This window comes from Barbatula barbatula, assembly GCF_947034865.1.
Source record: "Barbatula barbatula genome assembly, chromosome: 9".
NCBI lineage: Eukaryota > Metazoa > Chordata > Actinopteri > Cypriniformes > Nemacheilidae > Barbatula > Barbatula barbatula.
In genome coordinates, this window is record NC_136772.1 from 10,028,760 (window position 1) to 10,056,377 (window position 27,618).

Below are 27,618 nucleotides of genomic sequence, written 5' to 3' on the forward strand. Positions count from 1 at the left end.
CATGAAGAAACAGTTCAGTTGAATGCTCTGCTGTGCTTTCCTTTGCTTGTTTTTGCAATCTGTCATAATGATTAATGCCGCTTTCATCATGTTATGGTCTGAGACTCCCCAGTCTAGTTTGCCATTCAAAAGTGAAGGTTTATGTAACCCTGTCATTACCTAAAATATAATTTTTGAAAAAGTTGTTTGATGTCCAAGCAAAGCCCCAGGCAAAGTGCACAGAACAAACAATCATTTGGATGGCTATTAGTCATTATTGGAGTCATGTTGTGTCTTCTCATCCAGAATTCAGAGGGAATTAGATTTATTGCGTAAAATGTATTTGATCTGTGAGTGAGAATAGCCTTGAGCAAAAGTTTACATTCCTAAACTTGCTGAAGTTCTTCCAAACGGTTGGAAACTACATCATACCTCTTAAAGACCCAGTGAAATCAAAACAAAAGTATTTTTCATTTTAGTAAAAATTACTGAGCCTTAAGGACGTTAATAAACTGATTTGTTATTAAGCGCTGACAACATTTGCATCTATGAGATATAACCATTTGAAACTGAGAGTCTGGCACGTGCGCTTAAACAAATCTAAAAATTCCATGACATCATGCTACATTTCAGCCTCTCGTCAAAGTTCTTGGCCAATCAAATCCGTGTCCCGCCCCTTCACTAGCAGAGCTGCAGAAGTGGAGCCTCATATTAGCCACTTGTTTGCACATATGTTATGTCCTTAATGGTGAACGACACATTATGCACTAGACGGGAGATAGGGGATGATCCAGACAATGCAAACATTAACATTGAGGCTTAATTTCGCGTTAGTGTCACGCGAGTGGTTGCACGTGAGTGTCCTCCGGTTAAGAGACACTATAGCTCAGAGCTGATCATATGCGCGATCATACGCACAAGCCGCTGAGAAAACAAAACGTATCTGACCCATTTCAAGTCAACACAGTATGTTGAAGGTTAAGGCTCTATGGAAGAGATCAGACATCACCTCCTTGGTGAGTAAAGGAGAAGACAAACGCCAGTGTCATTCACCAATGTAATAACAAGCTGCTTCAAATCGCACATCACTGCTATCACGATCTTACTATTCTTTTCAATAGACTTACCCTATACTGTCACAGGGATTGTACAATTATAAGAAAAAACACTAATGAAGCCCCACCCCCTAATCTAACCCTATCCGTCACTGGCATGAAAACAAATCGTACAAAAACACACAAATGAGATTGTAAATAAGTTGCTGTGAGATTGTGTTGGACATGAGTGTTTTATATTGTAAAATAACATTTCCCAATATTTCACTATTTGGTGTTATTGGTGCCATTGTAGAGCATCTTAAATTGGTCACGAATGAGGCTGAATGATGGTTAGGATGCTCTCCTTAAAATCAGGTTTGGGGGGGTATGGGGGATATTGTAGCAGATGGCGGTATACATTTTATAATATAAACTGTGATAAACAAATCATCTCATTGTGAAACCATACAGGTTAAACCCTGTCTAGCTTGATGTACGACTGCAAAACGTATCATTTTAAACAATTGCCATGCTAAATTATAGCCATAACTGCAACGTTTATGGTACTGTTTATTTTCTTCGGACAGCACACAGCTGAGATAGTGTGACGGGTGCACATTTTTACTGATAAGAGTAATGTTTGTCTGCTGAAAATCGATGGTGATAGTGGCAAAAACAATTTGCACTTACAATGGAAAATGTGTTAATGTGTACTTCAACAGAGCTGGAAATACTAAATGCTTTAAAACGGCTTCATTTATTGTAGAATTTATTACTGTTTTGAGTTTGTTTATTTAAATTCATTGCACTTATTTCCATTATAAGTATAAGTGTTATTTGTTGGTCATGCATACAGCTTTCTGCAATAAAACCTGTAATGTGCAGTTTGCACATTTTCATTCATTGCTCAGTGGAAAAGATAAATATAAAATTTCAATGAAGGTAGAATACAATGTTTTCCAGGTGTGGAGACTCGTGAGACTGGGGTATTTTTAGGTGAATATTTTTTTAAAGAAACTTGAAGGGGTTGTTCACCCAAAATTAAAAATTCTGTCTTCATTTACTCACCCTCAGGTTGTTCTAAACCTGTATACATGTCCTTGTTCTGCTGAACACAAATGAAAATATTTGGAAGAATGTCAGTAAGCAAACAGATCTCATCACCCATTGACTCCCATAGTATTTATTTTCCATACAATGGCTGTAAATGGGGGATGAGATCTGTTTGGCTTCTGACCATCTGTTTACCCTCGATTTAATCTCTTTGCTCTCTTGAAGTAACAATCGAGAGATTTGAGTGATGTTGTGATGAATTCTTGCGAGAGAAACATTGATTGTACTGATCAGCACTGAGGTCTGGACAGCTGTACAACAATATATCACTTTTCTAATTTACAAAGCAAAGTTGTTAAACAATAAACTTTACGGAATGTGCCTTGTCTATCAATAAAAGTGCAATTTATTGGAGGTTTACAACCATGAATGAGTGAATCACTTAAAGGATTCAGATAATTGAAAAGGTTTAGCCGTTCATAACTCAAATTATGGGTTCAGCATCGACACCCACCAGATTCTTATTAATAGGAAAAACAGGAAAAACAATAGTAAAATAGATGAACCAAATAAGATTATTGTCAAAATATCAATGAAAGCTACCATGTCTTAAACCTTAGTAATCCATTCGAAAAGGGAGCGAGCGTTGTGTAGTAGACGCAGTATTGTAAAGACGCCTGAGTACATCTCCCTGTTGACATCATCTCCAGGCAACAATCAAATGAAAAATTACAAAAAAGAAACAAAAAGATTGTCTTCCAGAAAAATCCCTGATGTTTACTTTCTGTATCTATTGTGTAATCTATCAGGAATGCCGCTGAGACATAAGCAAATAATTCAGAATGTATTCCTTCACCTCCGGGCTCTGAAAAAAATCACGCCCAGCTTTCATTCAACATTACTCAGGTTCTAACAACAGGTTCATTTATTATGACCCATACATGACCAATTGTTAGTGTGAGCTGCTTCATTTATTACTGGGGGCTAATAAGAATACCAACATTTCTTAAAACATTTTATTGACCGAATCACTCAGTGCAGGCAGACACACAGATGGGAGGAGAGAGTTATCAGTCCATGCTGTGACTGATAGATTTACACCTTTATATGCATCGACAGTCGATGATTGATTGGACTTCATCACAGTGGAAAGATGGGCGGTTGGCCTTGCATCTGATGAAAAAAATGTAAATAAGAACCACAAACACACTACACTGTTCAGTTATAAGTGGAACCTTTTTTTTCAAGTTCCTCCAAAAATCTGTCTGCAAAAACTATGATGTCAAATATTTTCCAAAGAACTACAACTCTAAGAGAAAGCGAAAAGAAAATGACTCTTAACCACAGGTGCAGCAAAGACACATTTAAAAGCACTTTACTCAGTGAAACCGTATATGTCCATTATGAAATAATACATCACTTATTCTCCTTTGCTCGTCTCACTCCTGTCCTGTCTTCTCATCCATCTTCAGAAGGGATGTTTTTGATCTCATCGCATTTTGCCCCGATATTCCTCACTAAACACCGAAAGGCGCTCTCCTGACATTTCCTTATTGCTCTGTTGTCTGGCGGGTTTGATGGGTAGCTTTCCACTTCCATTATAATATCTCTCAAATGAACCCGCCGCTCGCTGCCCTACTTTAAATACCGCAGTCACGTATAAATCTGCTCCCATTCACCACCCTGTGAAATATTAAACATCGAAGACCTTAGGGAGAGAGAGAATGAGAGAGACGTTGAGTGAGGCGCCCACTAGCCGATGGATCAATATTTGCACCTCTGAAAGCAATAAATATTCGATTGGTGCGAATATGGTTTTGACTGCATTGCCATAAGGGATGATTTAATGAGTGCTTATGAATAAAGGGAAAGCACATGCTTTTGAAGATTAAGAGCAACCCATCAGAACATGAAGTGAGCCTCAGTGAAGTTTGAAGTCAGGGATTGGGTGTATTTGGGAAATGTACGGAATACAAGGCTTTTTAGTCAGCGATTGTTCTTATTCCATCATTCATAGCTTCAGATACGAGTCGTTTCAATTTGGCTCTGCTTGCCATCTCGTGCTGTTTGAGATTGAGAAATCAAGAGTGAACTAAATCTCCTTATAAACGTCAGCTTGTCTTATGAAGTCAATCAAGATCTGCAGTTAAAACTCTCAAAGTTTGATTTGAAATGTAAAAAAAATAGTTTTCTTTCATGAACACAGAGGCCTATCCAGTGTCCATACACTTCAGGGCTACTGTATGTTGAAGTTGGCAATTCAAGTATATACTCAGAATTGAGATGTTTTTAATTATGTGTTCAGTATGCTAAATATATACAGTATAGTGCAATATATATATACAAAACCTCAAGTAACAACATATTTATATATAAAGGTATCCCTCCATAATAATTAATCTTTCTATATTTTAATTTATTGTTACCAATCAAAAGTTGAAAGTAAGAGTTTAAAGGTATCCTTAAGGTATTGTTGATGGGATTCGCAGAACTGTTCTTGTCCCCCGTGAGCTATGTGTGTGCGTATGTGATAAGAAAATGTGAGTCAGGAAGGACTGGCAATCTCACTCTCTAGCAATCCACTGCAAACTTTTTCAGTCTAAAAAAAAAGTGTTGAACTTTCTGTCCCTTTTTCATGACATTTTTTCTCTCTTTGTTCTTTTCTCAAACAGACAGTAACTTTGTGCTGGGGAATGCACAGGTCCAGTCCCTCTACCCTATCGTTTACTGTTCTGATGGCTTCTGTGAGCTCACCGGTTATGCCCGGGCGGAACTGATGCAGAAGAGCTGCGCGTGTCACTTCCTGTATGGACCTGAGACCAGTGATAAGCTGATGGCACAGATCCAGGCGGCGCTGGACGAAAGGCGGGAGTTTAAGACAGAACTGGTCTTCTACAAAAAAGGAGGTAGGAGATGCTATAAAAGAAAAAAAAAACATGATATAGTTCTGAAATACTACAGTATGCAACTGTGTATGGTGAAGGATAAGCCTTGCTTGGGCAATTTTGCTCACAATCCCTTTAGTAAATAGAAATATGCTAATTGTGATGCAGCTCAAGCTTTAGCGCTGGTCCCTTCACAGAAAACTGAAATGTAGACAGGGAAAGAGGTTTATGAAAGAGGAGTTGAAACTATTCAAATCATTTTAGGTTCATTGTGGATACGGAGAACAGAACAGGACGTTTTCTAACATGATTTAGGGAGATCTGAATATTTGATGTGGTGAATTGGAGTTATAAAGCAGGTATAGCTGCAGGCGAGAAAGACATTGATTAACACAGAGGGGTGAAGAAGATTGATGGAGGGATGAAAATAAAAGAGCAATTATACAATAAAATAAATTACATATAAACTTGTTCATGTGCTCAAGCTAAGATTTCCAATGTCCGTATAGGTTTAAAATGCTGTTCAGAATCATTTAAACTCAAATCAACATTAATGGGATTTAATTATGTGAAAAGCACTGGTTCAAGGCAAACAAAGGGGAAATATTTTTACATTATCCCAGATAGCACAGGTACAACTGTAAGATATCTGCTAAAGATCTAAGATTTGGAAAACATCTGCTGTGTAAAAACAACTAATAATCGCCTTAGAATCCTAAACATCTTACAGACGTGTTGCAGAAAAGCAACCAATCAAAAAATATGTCTTGCAGACATCATACAGACGTCTCCGAGATGTAAGTGTGAGTATAGGGTAGCATACAAATCTTATGTATTGATCAACCATCTACAAATAATTAGAATGATAATGGAACATGATTATTTAAGTTTTTACTTTTTATGGATAGAAGAGAAACAAATTATACTGTATAAAAGCAACCCGAGTGAGTAATAACATATCTTAAAAGGAAAACACATTTTTAGCAGCAATTTCTAAGCCTTCACCTCACGATTTGTAACAAAACAAATGTCATTTCATTCCAGAAAACCTCTTTTTGTTCTCCCGAGAATAGAATATGATAACATTTTAATACAACATCTGGCACCTTCATCTCTGCGACACAGATATTCCTGAAAATAACAAGATATAACTAGCATTGCATACACAACAGCATGGAAATCTAATGGCTTGATCACTTACACAATAAACACCATACACAGAAAGAGCACAGCATGTCATATGGTTAATGCCGGACGCATATTTACCCACCTGCGGTCAGGAGAACAATTTGATCCTTGTAACCGGAGACCATGCAGATCATGCGGATCGACCTCTCCGTCAAACCCTATCCAACACCAGAAGTTCTGGGAATTTGGCAACACTTAGGGCAAAATGTTCCCTAAGACCAGCAGCAGTGACAAATGATTTGTCACCTGATTCAGTTCAATTTAGCGTTTGTGGAACAAGCCTACAAGGAGACCTACCCCCCCGATGCCTGAACTCATAGAGTGCTCAGTAGGACAAGCATTCTTTCCTACTCATTCATTTGGCCGATGGTAAGAGACACTCAGGAGCTGTGTGTTGGCCGATTTGTATTTTAGGCACGCAGGATTCAAAGAGAATAGGCAATCTGTGTGTTCTTCCCTATCTGATTGTTGATTGTCTGAACAAACCGCTGCAGTCCCATGCAGCATTTCAGACGCTTCCGCTGTCGCCCTGCCTCTGCGCATTAGTCACAACATTCCTGTTGCTTTGTCGCACACTGAAACAACTTCCAAACCTTGGGGTGCTTGTAGAACACGCCTTGCACACCTCTTAGGTTCGGACTGAATGCAGAGGGTATAGAAGATAGTTGTAGCTGTTAAATTCCTCTGTTGCACAGCCGCCCTGTTCATGGTTTATGGAATACAAAGGACTCCACGACCTGTCAAAAAAGCAATACATTGCTTGGACACAATCAATTAAAACATTTATTACAATAAAACAAACAAAGATTAGAAATCATTTTGAAAGAAATCATTTTGCGACGCTAAATTAATTGGATAACTAAATTGGCAGTATTGCGTTTAAAGGACTGCTTGTATTTGTTTTAGACGTGCAAGACATTTCAATGATTGTAAAATGAGAAGCACAGTGTATTGGCTTGTGAACAAAGCTCAAGCGGGACAGCCGTGTACACGCGTGTCAGTCCTCACAATGGCTCGATTATGTGTGTACAGTACATTCGGTGGAAACCTAATGCTGTAATGAATAACTTCATTACGATTGAAGCTCTTATTATTGCTTTTAATCATAAATGGTGTGTAGTACCTGCTTTGAAATACAACGGTTATTGATTTACTGTGTTAAATGAGCTCTGCTATTAGGTTTAAGAATAAATTAACCTTTTGCCCTATAAACACCATAACCATTTAGCATTCATAGTGTAATCAAACCAGAAACTGCTGGTTAATAATACATTTTTTAATTCATCTGTGGTTGTCACAAATCGATTTATTGTTTGTAACCATAGTCATCACACGTGTTATTTATAGGCCGGCAGGTTCCTGTTTTTAGGTCTTGAGTGGTTTGTTTAGATGGCATTTAACACATGACCTATGTATGGTGTTAACCCACTGGTTCAATGGAATGCATTCTTTCTTTGTTTAAATCACTGAAGGTAGATTTCTTTATACTTTGCTTGAGTTAAGCTGTGCCTAATGAACAGGCTTCGCGATGGATACACACACGCACGTGGGCGCACACGCGCACAAACACAGATGTTTGTTTCATTAGGGACTCCAACCTCCAACCAAGCTTCTTTGTTTCTGTTTCTCCCCATTCTGGTTTAATGAGGCATGGTTTAATGCTGAGGCATAATGTTGAGCGGCTGTGGAACCTGCAAACATGTATGTGTGCATAGAAAAGCACACGCATGCACGCACGCACGCACACACAGACATAAAGTATTCCACATCTCCAGCTCACCTGTCAATAACTGTATGAGAAAAATTCAGAGCTCTAGCAGACTCGTGGTGTACATGAATCGATGTTGTTGACAAAAATCAATTGAAAATTGGATAAATTAAATCAAATGGAGAAAAATATGTGAAACATATTCACCAAAATGTTATATAATAATGGGATCTAATGCGTTCTAGTGTATTTTATTGTATCGCATCACTCCACACCGCATCCGGTGTAGACACGTGTAAGGCAATTCACAAAGAATGAATTGCTCCGACAGGAAGTGGATGGGAAATGGTGTTTATTTGCCTGTACTGTCTGTGTTGCATTAGTGAAGGATTCAGTCCAAGTATTCAAATCAGGTAACCGCGCAAAAAAACGTGTCTACAAAGTTAGCATGTTCTGCATCCTGCAGGTCGAGTTCTGGCTTGTGGAAGATCAGCAGACTCTTGTACAGGGATTGTATGTCATCCCATCATTACAGTTGGCATCTGCAGTTCAGGCAGATACACTGCTGAAGGTCGGAATATATGGCCAGTAAACATATTTTTAAGCTCTTTTTTCTAATACAGTGAGATACTACTGGTACGATTAGATCATTTATTTAAATAAAATATCTTTTTTAAACTATCTTTTTTAGTGCAACATTATTTGCAAAAAGACAACAGCATAGAATGGGTTGAAATATAATATAAACCTGATATACATTACATAGAAAGCATGGGTCTTTCATCGCGATTTCGGTTGTTTCCCAATCTACTGTAAATATATTAAACGGTACAGTTTTGATTGAAACACCAAGTCAAGAAATTATACAAACTTCAAAGCACAGCAGTAGGTATATTACCCCAGTTCTAATTGAATTCCACCAATTTACACACAAAATAGTAAGACTGATGTGATCTATATCATCTTTAAACTTGGTAATGTCTACCAGGTTTGTTGGAACCCCAGATATTATACAGACATGTACAGAGCAGATTTCTCAACTCAAATACAAGGTCAAATAAACTACAAAGCAGCTCTGTAAAAAACAGGGGTGTCATTTCCCAACTCAAGTTGTCTTTAAAGGAACCCAAAGATAAACACTGTATATTAAATAAAACAAAGTCAAATAAATATAAAGCAGCTATGTAGAGAACAGTAGTGTTATTGTCTGGCTCAGTTGAGTTGCAGTCAAATCAATAATATAACTGCAAACTAAATGTCTAAGTGATCAGAAAATGCAAGATGACCCGTGAATAAGCCATTTATTGGTACTGTAAGTGCTATAGCTCAGTTTAAATGCTTGTGGTCTTCCTCAAACCACAGGTGTTTACAAAGCATTTGTTGACTAATGGTGTGTGAAGATTGTGACAATCGATGCTAAACAACACTCAGAGGTAACAGAATGTACTTGCTATATTATTGTAGTTATTTTTAAGTTTAAAAACACACAAAAAATGATAACACGGTTAGACTGTAAGTTGTGTGTTGATAGTGTAAAGTAAACAATGTTCCACATGCTTATTAGTAATTCATGTAGACATTAATTACCATAAATTTACATTGGGAAAGAAAACATTGCCTCCTTATTTCAGACATCCGTCTCACACAACTGTTGTGTGTGCATATGAATATCAGACACATATTTTCTGTCGTGTAATCCAAGTGCTAGAATGTAATGAGGTGTTTCCTGACAGACAGGAAAATAAAGAAGGTTACAAAGGAAGTGATCTTGAAATGTCCTGATCTCGGTGTTGCCATGCAATTTACAAGAACTGCAGAGTTGTTTTCTCATATTTAGATCTATACTGCATTTTATACATATGTTACATATGCTCATGTTCGCAGGTACTCAGTTCTGGTGTCTTCTGGATATCGTGCCCATTAAGAATGAGAAGGGGGAGGTGGTGCTGTTTCTTGTATCACATAAGGACATAACTGACAACAAGAAAGTTCAAGATGAAGAACAGAGCACAGAAAGAGGTGAGTGCTGTTACCCATAATTTTCCCATCATGTTTCTTGATCAACCCCATTTGACTGCTTCCAATAGTGATAAAAACTCTAATCTCCACCTCTAAAATCAAACAGAATGTTGATCGTTTCTGCCAACCCTGTCCTTACAATACAATTGGTTGATGGGTATGTTGTTCCAAGCCTAAAAAAGATGTTGATCCAGGAATATGTCTTGCTTGGGTGATACAAGGGAAAAAAAATTCATGACAAGAGTTTTAAAAACTGGGGTCTTCATAGAAAAAGGGGAGTTTCGTAATTATTGGGCTCTTTCAAACCAGGATGGGCGTTTTTCAATCTCTTTCATTGATTTGCAAAACCAAGTGGCTGATTCCCAATTCCTTTCTCCCGTTGAATGGTTGAAAAACACCAATACCATTTGGAAACGCAAAGTAATTGAGAAACGTCCCTTCTGTGTTTCGCAGAGAGCTGTACTTTGAGGTTCTTTGTTGAATTTAAGATTAATGATAGAATGTATTGATATGCCTATCTTTGTCCAGTTTAAGATTAAGTTGGGAAAAGACAGGAAGGAAAAAAACGTGAAGTGAAACAGTGAGTAACATACAACACAAGATCCCCAAACCTGAGACGGATTTTAGTCTCTAAAATAACTTCATTAATGAAGATTGTCTTTTAGAAAACATCCTCAAAACACAAGTGTAATGCTGTGTACAGAACAAAGACAGCAATGATATAAAGAGAGAAAACCAAAGAAGTGTCCTGAGTAATAATACTCTACATCACAGGTACAGAGACAATGCAAAGAGAGGATAATTTTGATCCTCTCTGCTTTATATGCCCTTCAAGCCTATTCATTACCTATGATTACCTATTTTCTTACAAAAACAAACACACACACGCACACACACACACACACACACACACACACACACATGCACGCATGCACGCTCGCACACACACAGATTTCATAAGTCAAAGACATTTTATCATTTTCAATTCATACATTAACTACGCCCCACCCTAAACCAAACCCTCACACAAAGCTGTTGTCCATACCAGATTTAAAGTAATAAAAATATTGTTCAATTTATTCAATTCGATTAATGATATTACTTACCTCTTATTGTTCTTACTAAATTTGTGAGGACATTTTCAAAAATCTGGCAAACATGCACGCCTTGAACCCCTGGTCCTGTCAAGGTCATATTTATCCTCCTCATCCTGTCCTATAAGTCTCATTCTCTCTCTTTTTGGTCTACTGAGTCATGCATTTTGGATGTGTCAGTGCAGGCCAGCATCTCATGTGGTGCTTTTACAGTAATCCTGACACCTCTCCTCCCCAGAGAGAGAGAGAAATAAAAATACACACACACAGGGCACAGAAAAAGAGAGCGAAAGCTTGGCACAGCATTGTGAACCCCCCATTAACAAGCGTCCTGGACAATATTTCACAGTGGCTGTTATTTCACTTGGCTGTGGGATGTGCAATGTATTGGCAAAGGTACATTTGATCAATAAGATCAAGTCATTTAAAGCAAATCAGGGAGATAAGTTGAAAAGAATGCAGTTGCATCCTTAATCATTCTGACTAAATGTCCTTTTAAAACAGATGGTCTGAGGATATGAAAATTTTTCATTTAATAAAGGTGTCGTGTGTAATATTTTGGAGCATCTATTGTTTAAAATGCTATATAATATACATAACTATGTCTTCAGAGGTGACCTTACACACTAGTGAACCCTTTTTATTTACAAACTTTAAAATGTTATTTTCAATAAAAGTCGGCCGATTTTTCCTATCAGATATGTATATTTGACGTCCTATCCTCTAACCACGACAGATTTATTCTGTAAGCATATCGATGTTTATCAATGGGAGGGATTTATTTTGAGTGACAGTAAAACTGACCAATCATATCATCTTACTAAACGGGCGCGCTTTGTTTTTTGATAACTTTCCGCCATCTGGGGAATTGTTTAGCATCAATCTGGTAAAGTGGAAGAAGCACCCGAAGCAGGTTCGCCAACCGCCAAAAAAAAAAGAAAAAAGAAGATAAGATAAGAAGATATTCTGCATAACTGGTCAATTTACTACGGTCAGTTCCATACATTTAGTTCACTGTAACGTTACCAGTTTAATATTAATATTTATTAAAATCACGGTTTATTCGCTGGTGAATCTCTGTTTACTGTTTGCTAGTGTAGGTTTTGGGGTTGCACGTGCGCAGAGGGCAAAGGCTCAAACGCCTCAGCACGCTACTAATCGTACAAAATGAAGTGTTATGTTTTTGTAACCTTAGAATGAGCTATTTCTATGAAAATACACTGCGGGTCCCCTTGCATGGAATTCACCATGTTTTACAGTAGCCCTAAACGGACAAACTGCTCTACAGAGCCTTTCGTAAATAGGTCATCTGCTTTGGCAAAGAAACAAAAACGTGACGACATCTTAGTTTTCTTTCAGTGTTTCGAAAAGGAGTGGTGGAGTGAGCTGTTGGTTGCAATTCAAAACCTCAACGCTATATACCGCTTAAACTCTCTTTTAAATGAAAATAATTCAGATTTAAGACAAAAGAAGTGTGAGACAGATTTGCCATGTTATAAAAAAGATACAATATAAAAATAATATCAAATGCCAACTCTTATACAAACACTTCATATATAAAATCATTTCACTTCTAAAATGTTGTTATTGTTAAATTATATATGGCTGTTCACTTTTTAGACGAAGAGACAGGGTTGGAGGTGCACAAGGTCACACGGCCAACTGGCTTTAATGCTAACCGGAGACGTAGTAGAGCTGTGCTATACCAGCTGTCTGGACATCTGCAGAAACAAGACAAAAGCAAACTCAAGATCAACAATGTAAGAGACAAGCTAACACATCTTTAACTTGAAACCTTATGTTTGTCTCCTGCAGGCTAACTGAATTCCTGCCTGGTCATAATACAGAAGTACAGAGCATTGTGTAATCTTAGACTCTTCAAGTTTTATTTACAGTATTTGTATAGAATTTGAGAATATTGTCAAATGGGTCACTTTTTCACTAATAGAAGTAAAAATTGACCTTGTAAGTATAGAGACTGTAGATAATAACGTTCTCTATTCAAAGCAGTAAGGCATGCTTTTCTTCTTAGGAGAATTCGATGAGCTCTATGATCGTGACTGGCTTGCATGCGACACATTTTTTATGAATGTTTCAAATAAACCTGTACGTATTCAGCTAATGTCTCTAAAATTTGCTGTCATTTAGAACATGTTTGGTGAAAAGCCGCCAATCCCAGAGTACAAAGTGGCAGCCATACAGAAGAGCCGCTTCATTCTTCTTCATTACGGCACCTTCAAAGCAGGCTGGGATTGGCTGATCCTCTTAGCAACCTTTTATGTAGCAGTTACCGTTCCTTACAACGTCTGTTTTACCGTCGTCGGCGGACGGGATGAGGCGTCGACCCCTAGAAGTCCACCGAGCGTGAGCGACATCCTGGTGGAAATCCTTTTCATGTTAGGTAAGTATTTCCACAATCAAGATTAACTTAGTTTAGTCTAAAGTAAAGGTGTATATAAAGGTGAAATTCAACACTGTATTCTTTTGCCCGGACTTTGTCCTGCTGTTTTATATGGTTGTTTGAAAACGCTACGAACGAACAAACGTGCAATCTCATTTAGGGTATGCAGGTGGCTTATGTGCAATAAGCCATGTGTTGAAATAAAGTACACAACCCTGTTGCTGCCAGATTTCTTTAGTTTAAAGGGATACTCAACCCAAATGAAAATTCTGTCATGACATTACTCAACTTCAAGTACTGTAGTTCCAAACCTGTATACATTTCTTTGTTCTGTAAAACACAAATAAATATGTTTAGAAGATTGTTGGCAACTTAGATTTCTGGGGTAGTCAAAATACGGTAGTCAAAGGTGCCCCAGATGGTTTGTTTTCCTAACGTCTGCAATATCTTCAAAAAATATACAAAGAAATTGTATTATGATAGTCAAAGGTGCCCCAGAAATATTTTCCAAATATCATTCTTTGTGTGCAACTAAACAATTAAATGTATACAGGTTTGGAACATCTTGAGGATTAGTAATTCATGACAGAATTTTCATTTTTGGGCGGACTATCCCTTTAAGTTGGTGAAGTGTACTGTTATCAGTACGGAGAGCCAGATTTGTGTTTGCATTCCAATGCTAGACAGTCTTTTGTCTCAGAAGTAGCTCTGTATAAGTCCAAATATCTCCCAGTTATTGAGAGCTGGAAATTAAAATCACTAGCATTACTCAAACACAATGAGAGTAAATCTGGATGAATTCTGAAGGACAGTTCAGTCAATGCAGATGTTTGAGGAGCCATGCTTAAAATCAAGAATACACGCCTATTAAAATCCATTAGATTATTATTAAGAGCTATTAACTTTGTATTAAAATGCTATAGAGCTTCACAGTGTGTGGAAAATATATTTAGTTTATTACTGCAGCGTTGTTTTCCACACTTAACATTAGCAGTTAGTGTTTAATGGCAGAATATGTTTCTGCTCATTACACACAGTTGCCAAATGCGAAATGAACAGTTGTAATGTCAAAACATTAAGGAGCAAAAATGTTCCCGCAATAAAAGCTGTTTTCAACTGTTTTGTTAAAGATCTACGCGTAAATTGAGTTACAACAATGTTGTTTAATCTCACAAATCGACTGACATGCTAAGATGCTAACTGTTGATTTGATTTTCTCCATGCCAGATATCTTGCTAAACTTTCGCACCACATTCGTGAGCACCTCAGGCCAGGTGGTGTATGATGCGCGCTCTATCTGCGTGCATTACGTCACCACCTGGCTCTTTGTGGACCTGATCGCTGCGCTACCTTTCGACCTGCTGTATGCCTTTAATGTCAGTGTGGTACGTATGTTTTTGCGTGCCACGTGGTATCTTTTAGTTATTATCTTAAGTTATTGTATTTTGTCTTTTTAGTCTCCATGCATTTGATCTGTGTGTTTAGTACTTTGGGGTTCATCTGCTGAAGACGGTTAGATTGTTGCGGCTTCTGCGCTTGCTGCAAAAGCTGGAGCGTTACTCGCAATACAGCGCGGTGGTGCTCACGCTGCTTATGTCCATGTTCGGCCTGCTTGCTCATTGGATGGCCTGTGTCTGGTACGTCATTGGACGCAGCGAGATTGAAAACAGCCCTGGTTCCTGGGACATTGGTAGGTAGCATCTTCAAAGTTATTCATATTCCATAGTGCTCCTCCAAAATTGTATACATTTCTAAAAACATGAATTGTCTCTAGACTTTAAAATCATTAGTGTAATTAAGATACCACACTCTCTCTCAAATAGTTTTTCATCCTCTATAATCATCCTCCATCTTGTGTGTGCCAGTTACAATATTAGCATAAAGATTGCTGGCCTACAGTTTAACCTCTAGCCTTGTTATATTCATCACAACCGCACACAGCATACTTATTTACCTCATTTATTTCTGTGTGGAAGAGTTTTTTCACAGTGTCTCGTTTGCAGAGGTAATTATCGAAGATGTATGTCCTCTAAAATATTTATGAAATCGTAAACGACCCTACATGTAAACATACTTGTGCTTTTCTTTTTTAATACTTCTCCAAAGCGCAAATGGCTTTACAGATCAGATAGACGCATGAACAGAAATAAGACAAATAATGTGTTTTGTCAAAGGAGCAGAACTATCTCTCCGGCTGTGCGAACAGCAGACCTCCAAAGAACTGATGAGGCAGTCACCCATTAAAGACATTTGTGTCTCGCCATTCAATTCAGCTCCTGGAGAGAAGCCTGCATCTCGCCTGAACAAACCTTCCTGCTTTAGGTTCATTTATGATAACTTGAACAGGTGTATTACAGTATCAATTTGACTTGAAAAGAACCTCGCTATCTTATTCTCATGTTCTGACCATCACATGAAAGAGAAAAATAAAGCACGAGGTAGAGAAGGTGTATGATGACATTGATATGCTACAGCCCCGATTTCCTAAAGGTCGTGGTTTCAAAAGCTATTTGATCGAATTGCTGTTTAGTGTGTTTGATCGACTGTTTGGTAAGAATTGCATGCGTGTGTATTATTTTTAGTATATCACCAGCGATACACCCACAAAGTTGTATATTACACCTCCGTTTTTACATTGCACAAGCCCAATAATACAGTCTATTTGGAATCTTTGTAGGTTTTTTTGAATTTCCGCAGGCCAACACAATGCGTTATCTTTAATGGAAGTGATTCTGATTGGCCACTTAAACGGCATCCGCTGTAACCTCTGGCATGTTAAAGCCCTAACCAACCATTTCTTTTTGGACACAGGTTAATGGTCTAAATTGCATCCATATGGGAGCAAGGATGAAATACAGATATCCAATATTCTGCTGGCGTGCCAACAAAACCCTCTTGCACAGTTTTACTTTGCGCAGCCATTAAAGATTTAACCGTGTGTGTCTGTCCATCGAGGTTAGATAGTTCTAGTGCGAAAATGTGCATTTTGCACATCAGATAGAATATTTTAACAATAAAAATATGAGGCATATCCAGTTTAACAACCCTGGCTACTTTATGAGTTTAATTTTAAAATTGTAGAATATTAAAGGTCTACCAAATTTACAAGAACTTGTTACAGATCTGCTCATTTCATGTTATCTGTTTTTTGTCAGCAAATTAAATGATAAAATTAAACAAATATTGTAAGTAGCCTACTTTTGAATATTGGTGTGTATTTTGTTAATATTTAGTTCAGAGTGGACACGGAAATAAAAGGATGGTAATGCACTGAAGTTCTGCTGTTTAAATAATGAAAGTCTTTCAATAATTCAATATATTTTCTGAGTGCACCACTGCTGATTATACTCTTGATTGGGTTGCCCTGTCCCTTCTTCATGTTCTCTCCCACTCTCTTTCTGTCCATTTATCACTTACTTTACTGTCCTCACCTTCCTCATAGGGACCTTATTCTTTTTAATGGCCGGACTCCCAGCAAACTTTTAAAGACCAGAGTGATTTTTGGAGTTTCCACTAGTAGCCCAAACAAACAAAAAAAAGGAAATCTGGGTTTATTTAGGATTTATAAATCAGTCAAAACTAATAGTAGATTAGAAATGCAAGACAACAGAGCCTCGGTATTAAATAAAGTTGACCTTTTGCTCATTTAAAATACTATTTTGAGACAATAAACGTATACATATTGAATCATTTATTGCTATTTATACTGCATTTCTATTTCATGTCATCATGTTGAGTTTCTCTTGGCTTCTTTGGGATGTTTTCCATTACAGATATTACAATATCGGTCTTGGGAGCATCAATGTCCCTCACCCATTATTTCAAAACCAGATTTTCACAGAGTTTTCTGCTTGTATGTCACGTATAACCCCGCTTATATATCCACCCCCACCCCAGCTTAGACTGTTTAATGTGTCCTTCACCTACCACTTGACATTGCTCTCGGCCACAAGCGCTGTCTGTGCCTCCATCATCTACTGTATGTTATCGTTGTGTCACAGTAAATGGACTCATTAGTTCTCTTTTGTTACCGGAATGAATAATGTGTCCCTTATATTGAAGATAAACATATTGCATTATCCAATGATACATGTATAAGATCATCAAAATGGACAAGTGAACCATTCTCTGGTCCTCTTCTGTGTATAGCCTGCACATTAAGTCCGGAGGTAAAGGGGCTCATGGATTTCATTGTAAATGCCAAATAAAATTACCTGCCCAATAAAACGGCAGCATTAAAAGAGTTAATGGAATTGTGGAAATGTAAACTGGTCACGGGAAACAGCTGGACTTTTGTCCAATATTTAATCGTAAAGGCTTGTAACACTTTCTGAATGTTTGTGTAAGTTTGTGATTTAGTATTTGGTGAAGGTGTTTTATAGTATGTGTGATTGCCTTTCAGACCTTCACTGATAAGTGCTAGCAAGATATGTTCCGTCACACTTTTCCCTTTTTCTGTCTCCTGATAGTTTTCCTCGTTCTCACTAAAAATATTTCAAATTCCACACTAGTACCTGCACAACCTTCAAGCTAGAAGCGTACAGATAAATATGCAGTGAAAAGGTGTGTGAGAGATATTAAGAGTGACAAAAAGAACACGGTCAGTCCCCCCAGGAACAAAAAGTCTTAAAAAATGCAGATCCGGCTGCAGTATATTCTGCTACAATTCAGGTGATATTCAACATATGGTAGTTTCAGCACCATGGACAAGGAGAGCTGCTCTTTATCTGATCAGTTCTGAAAGTGGACAGCGGCCATGTGCAAACTGTAAAGTATTAGGAGTTGCAACTATATTTAAATGTGGGAGTGAATCCTCTGAATTATCATTTAATGTTCGAACAGAATACAGGAGTCAAAAACGGCAATGTGTAGATTTATGTCAAGGGTGACATTTTGACAAAATATGAGTGACTGAAGACATGTAACGTCTTGCAATTTTTAGTTTTTAATAGCTGTTAACTAAGGCACTATGTTTTTGAGCTGCTGCTTTTAAACAGTACCCCCTCTCTGTGGGTTGCCAGCTATTAATCAAGACACATAACTTTTCTTTTGTGGAACAAAAAAGAAGATATTTTGAGAACTTTCTCAGTGGTTTCGTGTCCATACGGGGGCTAATGTTCTTCAAAATATCTTCTGCAAAAAAAAGAAACTCATACAGATTTGGAATGACATGAGGCTGAATAAATGATGATGATGAGTCTTAAAATTTGAGTTAAGATAATCAAGATATTAAAGTCATTGAATCATTTGCAAAGCTACAAGGATTATAAGGATTTATAAGGTGTCCAAAATACATTATTTCCAAAAGTGTTGGTGTACCCTCATACATTTGTATCTTTTTTTATAGGTTGGCTACACGAGCTGGGTAAACGTCTAGGCACCCCTTACTTTCTCTCCCCACTTGCATCCCTCATTCCTGAGTCGCTGCGACCCACCATATTAGATGGATTGGTGGTCAATACAAGCCAGTGGAATGGCTCCGATGTGGTGGGACATGAATCTGTGTGGAACTCAAGTAAATGGAACACAACAGGGGTGGCGGCGCCTGTGAGCACTGTAAGCGCGGGACAAACTGGAGCGGTACTGGGAGGCGGGCCCTCAATTCGAAGTTCATACGTGACGTCGCTTTACTTTGCTTTGAGCAGTCTGACCAGTGTGGGTTTTGGCAACGTCTCAGCTAATACTGACTCTGAGAAGATCTTCTCTATCTGCACCATGCTGATTGGAGGTGAGTAGAAGAAAACACAGGTACAGATTTACTTTAGACTTCGGAGTTCAATGACCAGGTTTCCATATGTAAGTGAATTTTTACAAACTCAAGGCAAGATGCTCGAATTAATGTTAAATTGTGTAATAGAAAACACTACTATGAGGGATAAAATTACAGTCTATTCACTGGGTTGTGATTTTCTCAGAAAAAGAACATGGGCTGTGAAAATGATAGATTACGAAAGTACACCCACTGTACCCACTGTGTTGAACTCATGAATATGAGTGTGGTGTTTATAGATTGATAGATTCAGCTGAATGAAATGAAACCCTTTAGAACTGAACCATAATCTAGTTTCAAGCTACAGGGTGTTCTGTCCTTGTAGGTGTAGAAATAAAACTCACTGACACTTTCCTTGAGGACTTGATTGTATTTTTGGCTAGAACAAATAGTAACTTAACCCTATTTGTTGATTTTAAGATTCTGGCTGTGGATTTTGGTTATAGGTTTTAATATTATGACAAGTTAAAGGTAATTCACATGCAATATCTTACTAACAGAATAATACAATGAGTTTTACATATACAAGTACTATACATAATAGTGTGCATTTGGGGTAGACATCATTTATTAGCTTAATTCAAAATACGTTGATATTATAATAAATATAACCAAATAATATAACAAATATAATAATATAATACATTATATGATAAATACATTACATATAGTCCTTTTTATTATGATTATATTTTAGTTTATATTATGTTCATTTTTAGTTAGTCAATTTATTTAGGAATCAAATGAAATATCAGTCTAAATTATTATGAAAATGCGAAATGTTGCCTCAATAATAATCTTAAAAATGTTTCGAAAACCAAATAATACAAACCAAATAATAATACAATATATAATAAATACAGTACACAAGTATCATGACAAATAGCTTATTGTTTTCATATTTTTACTTATATCATATTAATATTTAGTTTATTATGCTTATAAAAGTATAAATAATTCTGAAAATCAGGAGTGTTGCCTCAGCAATAAACTGAAAAAGGTTAATGTTGAAAATAATGTAAGCAAAAAAGAAAAACATAAAAATTAACTAAAAAATCTACAAGATAAATTCAACCAGCAAAAAAACTAAATGAAAAAATCCCATTAATTGCTGCAAATACAACTACAATTTACATGTAAACTAAAAAGAAAAAAGACAAGCTTATTCAAAACAAACCACAATAAAACTGAAAACAGATTTAGAATAACTCTGCACAGCAGTGTATAAAAGGCCGCGTGTCCACGTCATGTGTCATTTAGGACCGGGCTCTATTGTGCCATATTGGACTTCATATTCCCAAAGGTTTAAGCTTGGTATAGGGCTGAATTTCCCAAAGGACCGCATTCTTAATGAGACAAGACAGAAGTGCATTTGCCTTATTGAAGTGCTCTTTAGTGAACCATCAGTCACTATTAGGTTCTGTGTCCAATTTCACCCCATTTACCTTTAAACTACATTTCCCATGGGCTTCTATTTTTAAAGCACCAACAGTCATTTAACAAAGTTATAAATGATAAGTAAGCTTTGTTTGTTATTTCTTATTAGATTAGATTAGATTAGATTCAATTTTATTGTCATTACACATATACAAGTACAGTGTAACGAAATGTAGTTTAGGTCTAACCAGAAGTGCAATTAGCAAGTTCAGGATATACAGTAAGAATAAATACAGAATACAATATGAGAGAATATTATACAGTGGGCATGGATTATGAAAATATGACAGTAGGTATGTACTATGAACAATATATACAGATGAATATATACTATGAACATTAACACTATGAACATTAATGTACAGGTGGATATGAGCAGATAATAATTTAGACTAAACAATAGTGCCAGCGATTTAAGTGTGCATAGATTATTGACAAAAGGTTATTGATTAACCTTATCATTAAAGCACATTTCGCCAGTGGTTGGTATGGTTTATTGAGCATCATTTAACTTGCTCAAAATCATCAAACCTATTCATAGATTCAATGGTAGTTGAGTAAATACTTCAACAATGTTCCTGCATCTACTTATTGATGAGACAAAACCAACTTTTTGTCTTGATGTACCTAAAAATACCAGAACAAATCAATTTTTATTTAGGAAATTTATTGTTGCATTTAGTGTTGCATCTTTTCATTCATCGTCCACTCTCCACTGTTTCCAGCTAACTTGTTGACCATTGGAATTAGGCTGCTACAGAAATAGAAAGTCTTGTTATCTGTTGGGACAGCTGTAATGATTTTCATTGCTGCATTGCCCTGTGTGGGTTCGTGAAAGAAGCTGTGACAGTGGACTGAATTTTAAGGCATGTCCTCTGGGCCGTGAGGAGAGAGACACAGGCCTCACTGCACTTAAGAGGGTCGGATGAGGCCAGCTGAATCCAAGCACACTTATATACATGCACACTGAATCAATCTGTCACCAAATCTTACAATCTAGGGCCATTACAGACCTGGCCAGCTGATAGCTGTGTTTCTTCCCACATCCAGAGATCACACAAATATAGTATTTAAGGAACACAACTACACTGATAAGCACTAGACTAAAAATGACTGAAAATGATTATTTACTTGTCAGAATGCATGTCGATTCACCGAGAACACAGTACTCTCATGTGCACTAGATTAAATATAGAAGTTCTTACTGTATGTCACCAATTTGCTTTTTCAAACTTTAAGATGCCCAGGACCCCAAAAAAGATTAACGTTTCGTGAAGACCACCTTTCTAAAACATCATTTTTATGTACAGTATAAATAATAGATAAATAGTAAATGTGATATAAAGACATAGTGTTTTTAACCTTGCAAACTTGAGGTATCATATATCATCATTGACTACATTAGTAGATTTTTTCGTGTTTGAAGAATTGAGGAAAGCAAACTGTTCTAGGGCACCTTTGACTACCATTTCAAATTTTCCTCCTATGGTAACAGGACAAAAAGAACAAAAATGTTAAGGAAAAACTTGGGTGGAGTAATTCATGGCAGAATTTTTATTTTTGGGTCGTATCCCTTTAAGACATCGTCGAGGTCTCTAGAGATGATAAACCAATCAAGAAGCATTTTCTCTCAATGTAATGTCACGTTATGTTAAAGGTACTATTGAGATACTACGGAGACGTTGTTGCTTTTCCTTCCTGCAGAAATCAGGTGGTTGAATCAACTTTCATTAGCTCTTGTTTATTTTGTTGGCTTATTAGAACCCGTTTTCATAAATTTCAGCACAACCCTCATCCAAGCACAGTCAGACAATCCAGGTGCAGGCACTTTAAAAGACCCCTGATCTTGAACAGAAGAGAGCAATGCAATTTCCTCAATAATTTATGCCTCAGACTTTCATTAGCGCCCCGAGTGCTCTCCAATCCTTTTTGATTCTGTAGGACTTCGGCAAAGAAACTTACAAAACGTATCAAATTCAATCGAAACATAAAATACAAATAATGTTAATAAAATGAAATATATTGATTACATATTGATGTTTTGCTTTGTTTTTGCGGTTAGTGAAAGCATTCTGTGTATTTTAATTCAATTGTGAATGGACAGTCATGTTACACTTACTAACACAACATTAGTGTAGATTCATCCTCTACAACATTAGGAAAATTAGACCTTTCCTATCGGAGCACTCTACGCAAGTCCTAGTCCAGGCTCTTGTCCTGTCCAAACTGGATTATTGCAATGCGCTTCTGGCTGGACTTCCTGCTTGCACAATCAAACCTCTCCAGATGATCCAGAATGCGGCGGTAAGAGTGGTCTTCAATGAACCGAAGAGAGCGCATGTAACTCTCATCAGGTTACACTGGCTCTCTGTTGCCGCCCGCATAAAGTTCAAAGCTATGCTCCTGGCCTACAAGACCAACACCGGATCTGCACCATCGTATCTCCACTCGCTAATGCGGATCTATGTTCCTGCCAGATCACTGCGGTCTGCAAAGGAACAACGACTAGTGGTACCATCCCAAAAAGGAAAAAAGTCACTCTCTCGTACCTTCTCTGGATCTGTTCCACATTGGTGGAACGATCTACCAGCTGCTACAAGTTCAGCAGACTCGGCCATCTTTAAAAAACGCCTAAAAACGCATCTCTTCCGTCAACACGTCGCTGATAGATTTTTCCTAATTTTCTTCCCTTTCCTTTTTTATAATAAAAAATAAAAAATAAAAAAACCTTCTAACCTCACTATTCTTAGCTTTTTATACTGTGCTAGGCTTTAATGGACTAGTTTTGATGCACTTATGTATTTTGTGTCACATGGTAGACCTTCGCTGTAGGAGCAATCTAGAGAGAAGACATGAGAGACAGATGAATATATAGCGAAAGAGTAGCTTGAGAACATGGCTGGTTCTTTACACCAACAAGAAAATACAACACGTACCACTTTTTGGACACGCGGGAGGAAATACAGTGGTATTATCCACTTTTTCTGTGTATTGTACATTTAGCGTCATACATAAAAGTACCATGGTTTCATGGTGGGGTATTATTATTGTAAACTACAGTATTTTTGAAGATTACTGTCAACAGTGTTTATTAACATGTGGTGATATCTATTTGCCTGTCTCTCTGCAGCACTCATGCACGCCGCGGTGTTTGGTAATGTGACGGCCATCATTCAGCGCATGTACTCGCGCCGCTCGCTCTATCACACCCGCACCAAAGACCTGAAGGACTTCATCCGCGTGCACCGTCTGCCCAAGGCCCTCGCGCAGCGCATGCTTGAGTGTTTTCAGACAACATGGTCTGTCAACAATGGCATCGATGTCGGTGAGGTACGACTTTAACCCCTTCTTCTACTTTCAGTTAGTTTTATAGAGATATTTAAACACTTTATTGAAATATTTAAACATTTTCTGAAGAAATAGGGAATGATAGTGTGGTGATGGGCTCCCCTACTTCTGATTGGTTCATTCGCTGGGGAGGCTGCTATCTGAATGGTTCCCATCTGTAAAGCTCATCCCCACACCTAATCCTAATTTTAACAATAGCTGTAGGAAACTGGAGAGTCATTATCTCACAGGCGGTTAGATTTTTATACAACAGCTGGCTAGGTTGCTAAAAGTGTTTTGAAGGGTTGTGAGAGGGTTGCTGTATGGTTGCCGGATTTCCGCAAAAGTCTGTTGATTCAAGTAAATTCACAATTTATGTATTTTTTATTTTAAAGCACTGGTTAACTCTAGGAGGAAATGCTTTTAACATTTACAGATAATGGGTTTTGCATTTCTCAGTATGGTTGTGATGCATTTTAATAGAGGATGTTTAAAAGTAGTTCCTACTGAGCAACAGATTACAAAAATATAAGTAGTCCTGTAAACTTTTTAATGAAGCATTTTCATTTCTCAAAAGTATTTTAGTTGTTTTATGCTCTTAAGCAGTGGCCTTAATAATGAAAGTAAGTCTTGAATGATTATTTATTTTCTTAAAAGTACTTCTTGGAAGCCTTACAGGAAGTATAACAAATTCTTGTAATACATTTTTTTACTGTCTGGAATGTCCACTCATTTCCTGCTCATATTTTTAAATATTAATACTATTATTTTAAAAGTTTCAGCACGTTCAAATATTGCGTAAATGTTTCTTCTCAATTCAAGAGTCATTATTGGGTTTCTTAGTATAATACCTCCACTGTGGTGTGACGCATTTTTTATAGATTTTCATAATCCCTCATCTTTTTCATTATTTCATTTAGTTTTGTTCCACCCGCCTCTCATTCACACCGTCTCAGTATTATCATTGCTCTGCTCACAAACAGTTTGGTTCCATCTTTCTCTCATAAAGTATCTAATGAGCCTGATTCACAAAATAACTCATTACATAGCATCTCTCTCTCTCTATCTCTCTCTCTCTCTCTCTCTCTGTCTCTCTGCTTTGATATTCAATACTGATCTCTTATTAAAGTTCAAATATTAGAGTGTATTATGTTTGTTTGCTTCAGTTGTTTCTTTGATGAAGAAGTGTATATCAAAATGAGAATGAGAATCAGGAATATTCAGAATCTTTGACATGCTTAACCCTTATGAGCAACAGTGATGCTTCAGCAAAGATCACCATTAATTTGCACATTAATTATTTAATTCGCAAAATGTGTTCACGTTGTTTATGCAATAAACTAACTTACCTTACGGAAATAGAACTATGGGATATGCATTTCCTTTTGTTTATTTGGAAAAATAATGATTTCATTACAAACAATTTACTAAATGTTTAAGGTCGTATAAGTTCTTCTCTAGTTCCTTAGAAAACCATATTTGTATGTTAAAGAACCCAATATGAAGGAACATTTAAAAGGATCATATAGCGGTCCAAAGAACCTTATCCAGCTAAAACTAGAGGTCTAATTTCCATCAAACAAGGAGAGTCCAAAACCACTTAAATATATAACAAAAGGAAGAAATAAAATAAAACAATAGACAATGAAATATTAAATAGACAATGTTATGGAAAATCTAATTGAGTAGTTGTAATGAACAATAATAAAACAATAGAAAGCAATATCGGGATCTGTGGTGATAGTCTGGTTACTCACCATCTCTCTGTCACATTCTCTCTTCCCTTTTTTCAGCTGCTGAAGGACTTCCCAGATGAACTGCGGGCTGACATTGCCATGCACTTGAATAAAGAACTCCTGCAGCTGCCTCTATTTGAGTCGGCCAGTCGCGGGTGTCTACGCTCCCTCTCACTAATAATCAAAACCTCATTCTGTGCTCCGGGAGAGTACCTCATTCGCCAGGGTGATGCTCTACAGGCCATCTATTTCGTCTGCTCTGGCTCCATGGAAGTGCTGAAGGACAACACCGTGCTGGCTATACTGGGTGAGTTTACATCCACATAATGTTTATTCACACATTGATGGTCTTTTATACTGGAACTAACTATACAATGAAGGTGACGTTTTTTGTACCGCTGGCACCAGACAGACGTGCAAAAACTCATCACATCTGCCATCGGGGCCGCTCAAAAGAAACAGATTGCAAATCCATTTGGTGTTGCTAATTGTGCATAAATTATACGCTTTTATCTTTATTAGGATAATGAGATTTATCCTCATAAAAGTGCAGAAGGTAAACAGGTACTGTAATGTATTGGATGTCAATTGTGATTAGCAAATAAAAACTGCATTATGTATTTAGGATCATTCTATGGTCATCTGTATAACTATTGTACAAATATATTTCCACTTGTCCGTCAGGGTCTCTTATTCAGAAGCATCTATATTATAATTTCACAGCAATTTAAAAGGTCATTTTAATTCCTCCTACCTGTCACTATTCATTGTGCTTTCCGGTTGATACACTTTAAATTATATAAATAATGGCTCTTTCATTGATGAGATTCTCACTTTTTTTTGCTCAGCAAATCTAATCCACCCATTACCTTTTTGTCTTTTTGTTTTGAGAAAGGATTCCCATGTAAATTTCAAGTCCATTGAGCAGTAATCCCCTTCCAAATTCTCTCTCTTTTACTCGCTCTTTTGCGCACGCACAATTGGTTTCATTTTCTCATTAATCGCCTTCCTTTATTCCGCATATTAATGGAATATATTATCTTTGAGATAATATTGTTGAGAAAACTGTGGCTTCTCTAGTGCACATTCCAAAACAATTTCTGATGTGCTGAAACATGCCAACATCTGTACAAGCTACACTATAAAACCTATTGACTACCTAGGCAGCAGTCTTTTAAGTCGCCATCTAAACTGAATTGAAATCTGATGCATTTTTTACATTTGAGTTGAGTATAAAGTGAGAGATATTTGCTCGGCAAATTGATGTGAAAATGTTTGAATAAGTTGCAATGCACTAGGAAAGGTAAGTTGTTTTTCATGGTATTGTAGGGGTTAATGAGCTGGGCAAGCAGCCAGGATGAGAAACTCAGTGAAATGGATTCATGAAGATTCATGATTTTGTGGCCAATGGGCTCTTGAGCAAGACACTTAACCTTCATGTTGCTCTGAGGGAGTCTGAGCTTACAATCATTTCGCGAAGACACTTTGGATAACAGGCATATGCTCAAATAGCAATAAAATTAGCGGAAATGAGGCGTCTTTCCTCTGTGAATCACACGGTCAACAATAGTTGTGGTGCCTGCTGGGCTGGCTAAACAAAGTTGAATCTGTTATCTGTTAGGTAGATATGTAAGAAGACAGTGGCTGGTTGTCACACTTTATACTCTTATGAATGTTTCTCAATATCTGTTACTGTAGCGATACATACCTTGAAGTCTTGACTGCAAAATAGATAGGAACACATTGGAAACAGTATGCCTTTGCACTAAGTTCTCACACTGGGAATTTAATGGTATTTTAGCTGAATTTAGCAAAAAGGTTAAGTTGCAAATGAATATTATTGTAACTGATGAATTAGCTGGTAGCTTGCTCAAAAACTGACAACCTGCTCTGTCCTAAATATGATATACAGTATAAAAGAACAGAATGGAACCTTTCTTTTTAAATCTACATTATAGACGGTTTCGAAGCAATAACATAAACA

The 27,618-nt window shown here is 37.2% G+C and overlaps 1 protein-coding gene across 1 annotated transcript in view; it reads left to right on the forward strand.

Annotated features, from left to right (window-relative positions):
* Positions 1–4,845: 4,845 nt before the first annotated feature.
* The window catches only part of kcnh3 (potassium voltage-gated channel, subfamily H (eag-related), member 3), a gene marked incomplete at its 5' end in the record, with an annotated part of 38,245 nt that continues 15,472 nt past the window's right edge, over positions 4,846–27,618 (forward strand). Inside the window, 9 exons of the mRNA XM_079463563.1 lie at positions 4,846–4,975; positions 9,735–9,869; positions 12,584–12,723; positions 13,112–13,364; positions 14,592–14,749; positions 14,850–15,054; positions 18,712–19,092; positions 23,702–23,901; positions 25,692–25,941. Of these exons, the coding sequence (XP_079319689.1) occupies positions 4,846–4,975; positions 9,735–9,869; positions 12,584–12,723; positions 13,112–13,364; positions 14,592–14,749; positions 14,850–15,054; positions 18,712–19,092; positions 23,702–23,901; positions 25,692–25,941 (1,852 nt within the window). The remainder of the gene's footprint in view (positions 4,976–9,734; positions 9,870–12,583; positions 12,724–13,111; positions 13,365–14,591; positions 14,750–14,849; positions 15,055–18,711; positions 19,093–23,701; positions 23,902–25,691; positions 25,942–27,618) is intronic.